This window comes from Mustela nigripes, chromosome X (assembly GCF_022355385.1).
Source record: "Mustela nigripes isolate SB6536 chromosome X, MUSNIG.SB6536, whole genome shotgun sequence".
Taxonomy (NCBI): Eukaryota; Metazoa; Chordata; class Mammalia; order Carnivora; family Mustelidae; genus Mustela; species Mustela nigripes.
This window is the reverse complement of record NC_081575.1, coordinates 80001575-80011961: the sequence shown is the minus strand read 5'-3', so window position 1 is coordinate 80011961 and position 10387 is coordinate 80001575. Positions and strand designations below refer to the sequence as shown.

At 38.2% G+C, this 10387-nt stretch overlaps 1 protein-coding gene and 1 pseudogene across 1 annotated transcript; both read left to right on the top strand.

Moving 5' to 3' along the window:
- LOC132007138 (uncharacterized) overlaps positions 1 to 9697 on the top strand; it is a 27458-nt pseudogene extending 17761 nt beyond the window's left edge.
- A 29-nt stretch (positions 9698 to 9726) lies between these two features.
- LOC132007137 (centromere protein V-like protein 3) lies at positions 9727 to 10179 on the top strand. The gene has a single exon (XM_059385254.1). The coding sequence runs from the start codon at positions 9727 to 9729 to the stop codon at positions 10177 to 10179; it is 453 nt and encodes a 150-aa protein (XP_059241237.1).
- The last annotated feature ends 208 nt before the right edge of the window (positions 10180 to 10387 follow it).

Here is a 10387-nt window from a genome sequence, read left to right as displayed (position 1 = left end):
GAACAGACACTTCTCCAATGAAGACATACAAATGGCTATCAGACACATGAAAAAATGTTCATCATCACTAGCCATTAGGGAGATTCAAATTAAAACCACATTGAGATACCACCTTACAACAGTTAGAATGGCCAAAATTAGCAAGACAGGAAACAACATGTGTTGGAGAGGATGTGGAGAAAGGGGAACCCTCTTACACTGTTGGTGGGAATGCAAGTTGGTGCAGCCTCTTTGGAGAACAGTGTGGAGATTCCTCAAGAAATTAGACATAGAGCTTCCCTATGACCCTGCAATTGCACTACTGGATATTTACCCCAAAGATACAGATGTAGTGAAAAGAAGGGCCATTTGTACCCCCATGTTTATAGCAGCAATGGCCACAGTCACCAAACTGTGGAAAGAACCAAGATGCCCTTCAACGGACAAATGGATAAGAAAGATGTGGTCCATATACACTATGGTGTATTATGCCTCCATCAGAAAGGATGTATACCCAACTTTTGTAGCAACATGGACAGGACTGGAAGAGATTATGCTGAATGAAATCAGTCAAGCATAGAGAGTCAATTATCATATGTTTTCACTTATTTGTGGAGCATAACAAATAGCATGGAGGACAAGGGGAGTTAGGAGAAGGGAGTTGAGGGGAATTGGAAAGGGAGGTGAACCATGAGAGACTATGGACTCTGAAAAACAATCTGAGTGTTTTGAAGTGGCATGGGGTGGGAGGTTGGGAGAACCAGGTGGTGGCTATTGGAGAGGGCACAGATTGCATGGAGCACTGGGTGTGGTACAAAAAAAATTAATACTGTTATGCTGAAAATAAATTTTTAAAAAATTTTAAAAATTTGCCATATTTTGCAGCTGCCTTGAGGATCAGTTATCATTGGTTCTGCTTTTTTGTGGAGGATAAGCAATAACACAGAGGACATGGGTAGATGGAGAGGAGTAGTGAGTTGGGGAAATTAGAGGGGGAGATGAACCATGAGAGACTGTGGACTTTGAGAAACAGACTGAGGCATTTGGAGGGGAGGTGGATTGGGGGAACCTGGTAGTGGGTATTATGGAGGGCATGTATTGCATGGAGCACTGGGTGTGGTGCATAAACAATAAACTGGAACACTGAAAAGAAATTTTAAAAAATTAAGAAAAAAAACAACAAAAGAAAACAAAACAAAAAAATAACTGCCTTACTCAGTATAAGCAGTCAGTAAAGTTTAGCTCTGAAAATGTAGATACCTCAGAACAACCAATTACATCAACTTAGTAAGTGTTGGTAATTAATATTAGTTTATAGTAATTGATACTAACATTATTTCACTTAATTCTTCTAACATTATGCGATGTAGGTAATAATATCTGCCTCCTATAGTTGCAAGCGCTAAGAATCCTAACCAAATAGCTCCTGAGAGAAAGTACTGGTCAAACAGAAAAAAGTTATATGTGTTTACAGATAGTGTTACTAAAATGTCAATATAATTTTCATCATAAAACTTTTTTTCACCTTAAAATTTTATCTCAGGTAGACCGACTCCAGTTTTGCTGACTTTTTGGCTTCACTGAAAAGGAACATGGAGGACTGAATATCCTGCATCATATATGAAATAGAATTTATACTGGTCTTTTTTTTTTTTTAGATTTATTTATTTATTTGACAGAGAGAGATCACAAGCAGGCAGAGAGAGAGAGAAGGAAGCAGGCTCCCGGCTGAGCAGAGAGCCCGATGCGGGGCTCGATCCCAGGACCCTGGGATCATGACCCGAGCCAAAGGCAGTGGCTTAACCCACTGAGCCACCCAGGCGCCCCTGGAATTTATACTGGTCTTAATGCTGATAGGACACTACTGGATTTTAGGCTTGGTCTTAAGTACTCACTTTCCTCATTTGTAAAACGTAGGTGACAATAACTATTTTGAAGCTATGTTGGGAGGTTTAAATTGAGTAAGGTACAAAAGCCTCCCAACTTACAGTATTACTTCATAGTAGGTTTTTATAAATGGTTAGAGGTGTCTTTGTATTCCCATCATATGTCACAGAAACCTGTTACATGGTCAATGATATGCTTTCAATATTTTTTTTTAATGAATAAACTAGAGCAATACATCTCAAATATTTTGGTCTCAAAAACCCTTTAAACTCTTAAAAACTTTTGAAGATGTCGAAGTGCTTTAGCTTATGTGAATCATGTCAATTAATGTTTACTATATTAGAAATTAAAACTGACAAATTTTTCAAATACAAGAATATACAAATACTTTCCATTAAATGCCAGAGTGAGGAAGTCATTACAGTTCCTGTCATATCTGGAAAAATCTGCTATTAGAGAGTGAATGAGAGTAAAAAAGGCAACTAACTTTTAATATTATTATAAAAGTAATTTTGACCTCTCTAATCCCATGAAATGGACTTATGAACTTCTGACCTAGAGAGAAATACTGCAAATTGTGGGGAACTATAAATTCAGGGAAATCCATCTGGCAAACTGAAGCTTTAACTTATAACCTGACTTTTGGGTTCATTGACCTCCACTAAAGCTTTACCTTGTCTTCAGAAGCTGCATGAATTGATGAAGAAAACTTGATTCTGTGGTGATTGAGGCATTTTGTCCAAGGAATCATAAATATTCCTCAAACTAGGATAACTAAAGAAAAGAAATAAAGCAGGGTGAGGGAATGTGGGAAAAAAGAATGAGTAACATTCTTTGATCAACCAACTAGTGGAGGACTGGTAGTCTTGTTTACCTCCACAAAATGCCTATAAGTAATATGTGCGTTCTGAATGTCACTATACACAGACAAAGAAAGTGAATAATTTTCTAATGTATGGGTTGGCCAAACACTAGATGGACAATGAATATACAAAAATACTCTAGTTATGATTCTGAGATTTCAAGAGACATATGTAAATCAGTTAGGGGATAACTGTGTAAGAACTATATTCTAAAGTTTTCCATTTAATTGTTTTCTTGAGATGATGTCTCCTCCCAAGGGAAAATGATATACTTATTTATTTAGAAACATTTATTTCTACTATTAAATTATATACAATTTTTCTTTTAGAGTGAGCATTAATACTTGCATCTGTCCAAGTTGCATACATGAGGGTTTTTTCATGTATTTTCTTTGTTTTCTGCCTTGGCATGTGCTGCATCTTTGAGGTTGTTAAAAACAATTCACAAGTGCTCGCTTCGGCAGCACATATACTAAAAAAAACAATTCACAAGTTTCAATATAATATTTAGGAAACTAGTAGATAATTGGCTTCTATTTTTATGGATTATAGTTGATGCTAGGCAACTGAACTAAATATCTACCTTCTACTCTTAATTTTGAAAAATTTCAAACTTACAGAAAATTTGAAATAACTGAAAGAAGACTAAAATGAGTACCCAAAGGGGCACCTGGCTGGCTGGCTGTGGCACATGTAGCTCTTTTTTTTTGTTTGTTTGTTTATTTATTTATTTGACAGACAGAGATCACAAATAGGCAGAGAGGCAGACAGAGAGAGAGGGGGAAGCAGGCTCCCCGCTGAGCAGAGAGCCCGATGCGGGGCTCGATCCCAGGACCCTGAGATCATTACCTGAGCGAAAGGCAGAGGCTTTAACCCACTGAGCCACCCAGGCTCCCCTGTAGCTCTTAATCTTGGAATTGTGAATTCGAGACCCATGTTAGATATAGAGATTATTTAAAAATAAAATCTTTAGGGATGCCTGGGTGGCTCAGTGGGTTAAGTGTCTGCTTTCGGCTCAGGTCATGATCCCAGAATTTCTAGAACAAATCCCTCAACATCTTTTTGTTTGTTTTTCATGACATTGGACTTTTGAATGCTGCAGCCAATTTTCCTTTAGAATGTCCCACAATCTATATTTTTCAGTTTCTTCATGATTAGATTCTAGTTAAACATTTTTGGCAAAAATACTACATAAGTGGAATTATATATTTAACACTGTACATCAAAAGGCATATAATGTCAGTTTACCTCAATCTTGGTTAAACTGGTGACCAACTATCTTTCCAGTTAAATGCATCTATTCTCTTAGTAATTATTAAGTCATCTGTGGGTCAACTTCAATACCTTATTCTCTAATAATATTTAACTTGATGATTTTATCATTCATTGATTATCCTGGCCTAAATCAATTGTGACATTGTATGCTGCATTTATTAATTAGTATTCTTATTTTAAGAAGAATTCATTCCCCAACTTTTATCTTTCATTCTTCACTCTTTTAAAAAATATTTTGTACTGGGGATGTCTGGGTGGCTCAGTCAGTTAAGTGTCTGCCTTCAGCTCAGGTCATGATCCCAAGGTCCTGGGATCGAGTGCTGCATCATGCTCCTTGCTCAGCAGGGGAGCCTGCTTCTCCCTCTGTCTGCCGCTCTCCCTGCTTGTGTGTGTTCTGACAAATAAATAAATAACATCTTAAAAAATAGTTTAAAAATATTTTTGCACTAAGTAGATTATAAATTTTTAAAAGCAGATACGTCTTCTATTCTTCTATATGCCTTTGTTACAGTACCTCGTGTCTTACTAGATGTCTTAGATTGAAAGGTACAAACGAGAGAAATCATAATCCTACTTCATGTTACTAATAACATTTAATAATGACTGTTTCCACTACTGAGAACTCATCATACACCACACACAAGGCTGAAAACTTTAAATGCCTGTTTTTTTTTTAATTATGACAACAATTCTACAAAGTAGACATTATTCTTATCTGGTTTACCTAAGTTATAACTGAGGCCCAGAGAACTTAATCATCTCAGAGAGGTTATTTAATAATGAATTGCTGATGATCACATCAACTTCTGAAATCAGGGATTCTGTGATCTGACTCTGAGCTAAAATCTAGGCAGAAAAAAAAATTATTCCTAGTACAATAGAATGTTTAGGGTTCTGTGAAATTGAATGTTTTAAGACCTTAACAAACCTATCTGAACAATGTTATAGACTATAATTAAAGATGCATTAGTTGTTGTTGTTGTTGTTGTTGTTTTAAGTAGGCTCTGCACCCAGTATGGAGCCCAATGCCAGGCTCAAACTCACAACCTCAAGACCAAGACCTGAGCCAGGATAAGATTTGGACGCTTAACTGACTAAACCACCCAGGTGCTCCAGGTCTACTCTTTTCTAACAGTATCCAGTAAATAATTATATGTCCCATTGATGGTTATTCTAAATGTCTACAAGGCATTCTGTATACCATATCTCTTTTAATCTCCATGAGATACCTCAAGTAAGTTTTAGTTTAATGTCAACAGAAACAAGGATGTGGATAAAAAAATCAATAGCTTTGAAAACTGCAAGACTGTCTTTCAAAGTGGTCATAAAATTTCTTATACTCAACAGCAATGAATGACAGTTCCTGGTTCTCCACATCCTTTTCTGCATTGGGTGTTGTCAGTGTTTGGGATTTTCTAAGAAGTGTGTAGCAGTATCTCACTGTAGTTTTAATTTACAATTTTGGCTTTATTAGTAATTTCTACCAAACATTTAAGAAAGAATACCAATCCTGGGTGCCTGTGTGGCTCAGCTGGCTAAGCAGCTGCCTTCAGCTCAAGTCATGATCCCAGGGTCCTGGGGTCTAGTCCCACGTCTGGCTCCTGTGGGATTCTGCTACTCCCTTTCCTTCTGCCTGCTGCTCTGCCAGATTGTGCTCTCAGTCTCTGTTAAATAAATAAATAAATCTTGGAAAAAAAAAAGAAAGAATACCAATCCTTCTTAAACTCTTCCAAAAAATTGAAGAGGCAAGAAGATTCCCAAACTCATTTGTAAAGGATTTGTTATCCTAATAACAAAGACAAGGACACTACAAGAAAAGAAAATTAAAGGACAGTATCACTGACTGATATAGATGCAAAACTCTTCAATAAAATACTAGAAAAGAAAATTCAACAGCACATTAAAAGGATTGTACAACAAGATTAATTTAGTATTATTCCTAGGATACAAGGATGCTTCTACCTATGAAAATCAATAAATGTGATACGCCACATTACCAAGATGAAAGATAAAGATCACATAATCTCAATAGATGCAGTAAAAGCATATGACAAAATTCAACATTCTTTCATGATAAAAGCTCTCAACAAATTAGGTATAGAAGGAATGTACTTCAACAAAATAAAAGCATATGTGACACAGAACATCATACACAGGAAAAAGCTGAAATCTTTTCCTCTAACATCAGGAATAAGACAAGGGTGCCTACTATCATCACTTCTATTCACCATAGTTCTAGAAATTCTAGCCAGAGCAGTTTGGCAAGACAGGGGGGAAAAAACAACCAAATCCTAAAAGAAGAAGCAAAATTGTAGCTATTTGCAGATGGCATCTTATAGAGGGAAATTCTGAAAGATTCTACAAAAACCTGTCAAAACTAAATAAATGAACTCAGAAAAGCTGCAGGGTACAAAATCAACATACAAAATTCCCCTTGTTTCTATATACTAAAAATAAACTACTAAATAAACTTAAGGTATAAAGTTCTTATACCTTAAGAACACAACCCCATTTACAATAGTATCAAAAGAATAAAATACTTAGGAGTAAATTTAACCAGGAAGTTAAAGATCTGTACTCTGAAAACTATAAAACTAATGAAACAAATTGAGGAGGACACAAATAAATGGAAATATATTTGGTGTTCATGGATTAGAAAAAATAATGTTGTTATAATGTCCATTTTACCCAAAGCAATCCATAGATTTAGTATATTCCCTTTCAAAATTCCAATGGTGGAGCGCCTGGGTGGCTCAGTCATTAAGCATTAAGTGTCTGCCTTAGGCTCAGGTCATGATCCCAGCATCCAGCCAGCATCAGGCTGCTCCCTGCTCCACAGGAAGCCTGCTTTCCCTCTCCTAGTCCCCCTGCTTGTGTCCCCCCTCTCTCTGTGTCTCTGTCTGTCAAATAAATAAAATCTTAAAAAAATAAAATAAAATTCCAATGGCATGTTTCACAGAAATAGAAAAAAAATCCCCAAATTTTTATAGAACCACAAAAGTTCCCAAGTAGCTAAAGCAATGTTGAGCAAGAATAACAAAGCTGGATGCCTCACACTTATTGACTTAAAATTTATCACAAAGCTACAGTTATCAAAACTATATGGTACTAGCATAAAAACGAATACATAGACCAATGAAACAGAATAAAAAGCCCCAAAGTAAATACATACATATATTGTCAACTAATATTTGACAAGGGAGCCAAGAATACTTAACAGGGAAAGGATGGTATTTTCAATAAATGGTGCTGAAAAAACTCGATATCCACATACAAAGGAATGAAATTAGACCCTTACATCATATACAAAAGTAAAGTCAAAATGTTTTCAAAATTTAAATATAAAACCTGAAATCATAAAACTCCTAGCAGAAAACATAGAGGGTAAACTCCTTGATATTGGTCTTGACAATGACTTTTTTTTTTTATTTGACAACAAAAGCATAAGCAACAAAAGCAAAAACAAACAAGTTAGACTTCATCAAAATAAAATGTTTCTGAATAACAAAGGAAAAAATTAAAAAATAAAAAGGCAAATTATGGAATGGGAGAAAATATTTGCTAATCATATCTGATAAGGGGTTAATATCCAAAATATATAATGAATTCATATAACTCAATAGCCAAAAAACATAACCATTTAAAAATGAGCAAAGGACCTGAATATACATTTTTTCAAAGAAGACATACAAATAGACAAAGATAAATGAAAAGATACTAATATCAGTAATCTTCAGGGAAATGCAGATGAAAACCACAGTGAGATTATCACTTCACACCTGTCAGAAGGGTTATTATCAAAAACTCAAAAAAGACAAGTATTGGTGAGGAGATGGAAAAAACCTTGCGCATAGCTGGTGGGAATGTAAATTGATTCAGCCATTTAGGAACACAGTATGGAGGTTCCTTGAAAAATTAAAAATAGGACTACTATATGGTCCATCAATCCCCCTTCTGGGTATAAATCTGAAAGAAATAAAATTACTATCTCAAAGAACTATCTGCACTCCCATCTTTATTGTAGCAATATTCACAGTAGCCAGGGTATGGAAGCAACCTAAGTATCCATCAAGAGATGATGGGCAAAAAAATATGTGGATACATGCATAAAATGGAATATTATTCAGTCTTTAAAAAGAAGGAAATCCTGCACTTGGGACAACATAGATGAACTTGGAGGACATTATGCTAAGTGAAATAGGTCAGACACAGAAAGACAAATATTCCATTTTCTTATTTATATGTGAAATCTGGAAGGGGGATTGCTGATCATATAGTACTCCTATCTTTAATTTTTCAAGGAACTTCCATAATGGGATCAGGCTATCTAGTTCATATCAGCTCTATTATTAACTTCTGGTGGGGCCATGGGAAATTCTGACCATCTCTGTGTATCAATTCCCTCATTTGAAAAATAAGCTTAATAATACTTTCAGTTGGTCCTCATCTGTTTTCCTAGAGCCCCCTGCACTTGCTATTTATTTTCTAGGTGAAAGGCATAGATGTTGTTCAGGATTACACTGAAAGAATTAAGAACGTGAACCCAAGGATAAGTGAAATTGTCAAATACAGATGAGCTCCTTCACACGTACTAGGAGATGGCTTTCTTGGGTATCCTGTCTCTTCTTTGGCCATTCATCCCCAGTCCATCCTAGGATGCAGCTTCTTCCTTTGTGTCTTTCCTCTACATTCTCATGATATCCCTAAAAGACAGCTAATTCTTCATGGTAAACCCTTTCATGTAATTTGTCTGTTTGCCTACCACATTAGAACTTGAGATGCTTAAGGAGAAGGATCAAGTTATGCTGGCTTTTCCCCCTCCAGCATCCAGAATGATTCCTGAAACTTAGCATAGAAGAAAACTAAAAATAAATCTAATGACAAGTTTTAAAACTTAGGAAATTACTGAAAAATGAATTTAGAAATAATATAGATATAACAAATCCAATTCTTTTCTGCGGTGTTAAAAACTTCAGATATGTTCTTGAATTCACTCCCTCCTACACTTGAGAGTGTATTCTTACCCTTTTCTCATAGAAGATTACTGGGACGCAGAGAACTGCAGAATCATGTCCATGGTCCCAGGGCAGGTACGTGTAACAAAATGAGCAAGATTAAAACAACAACAACAACAAGAACAACAACAAAAAATGAGCAAGGATATAGGCAATCTCCAAGCGTCTATGGACGTTGTAAAAAAAAAAAAAAAAAAAAAAATCTTAGGCGAAGGTGCTACCTTGCCAAGACGTTAGTTACCCCAGTAAAGTTCTTTTAGGATCCAGGAAGGGTCTTTTGGCCTCATTTTCAACAAGTGGTCAACCGGGGTAGTGCAGATAAAGGGGCAGCCCCAAAAGTTCTTAGAACCCGAGCACTCCCTTGTATTACATTCCCACACTCCACCCAGCACAGCAGGGTGACAAGTTAGCCAGATTTACACATATGGCTGAGGATGCCACAGACAGGATAAGGAAAAGGACGGCCGCCCAACCGCAAAACGGAGTGGCCCAGAGATCCCTGCTCCGGGTTCTCCCCGCCATCCACCTCCACCCTCACCCTTACTACCCCTCACCAGCTCAGCCGCGGGTCCTGGCGCCGGGCGCGCCCCACCTCCACCCTGCGTATTAGTCCAAGCCAGGGTCAGGAGCCTGGTGGCGGCAAACAACACTGCAGAAAGCAAGCCAGGAGTCCAGTGAAGCTGGCTACAAAGAACACTGTCTTGTACATGGCTCTAGCGTCCTCGCAGTCCCTCAATGAGATGGACCTGGGCGCGCAGCCGGAGCGCTGGGAGACGTTCAGGAAGCGGCGGGGCCTCAGCTGCGAGGGCGCCGCCAAGTTCCTGCTGGACACCTTCGAGTACCCAGGCCTGGTGTATCACACCGGAGGCTGCCACTGCGGCGCGGTCCGCTTCGCCGTCTGGGCCCCCGCAGACCTGCGCGTGGTGGATTGCAGCTGCAGGCTGTGCAGGAAGAAGCAGCACCGACACTTCCTCGTCCCGGCCTCGCGCTTCACTCTCCTGCTGGGCGCCGAGAGCATCGTCACCTATCGATCCCACGCGCACCCGGCGCTGCACAGCTTCTGCAGCAGGTGCGGGGTGCAGAGTTTCCACGCCTCTGTCTCTGACCCCGGCGTGTATGGCGTCGCCCCGCACTGGCTGGACAAGGGAACATTTTCCTAGAGGTAAAGCCCACAAACGCGTGAAGGCCCCCTTACGGTCCGAGCAGTACACGCTCAGCTTTAAATAATTAAGCAAGTTGACTATTTATTTAAGTATTCTATGTTTATGGCTCTAGAGGCATGTGCTCCAAGTAAGCAAATCGTGGCTGTTGAATCTATTTTTCAGGGTGGTGACTTGCCCTGCAACCTCAATTATCCTGTGGGTAATA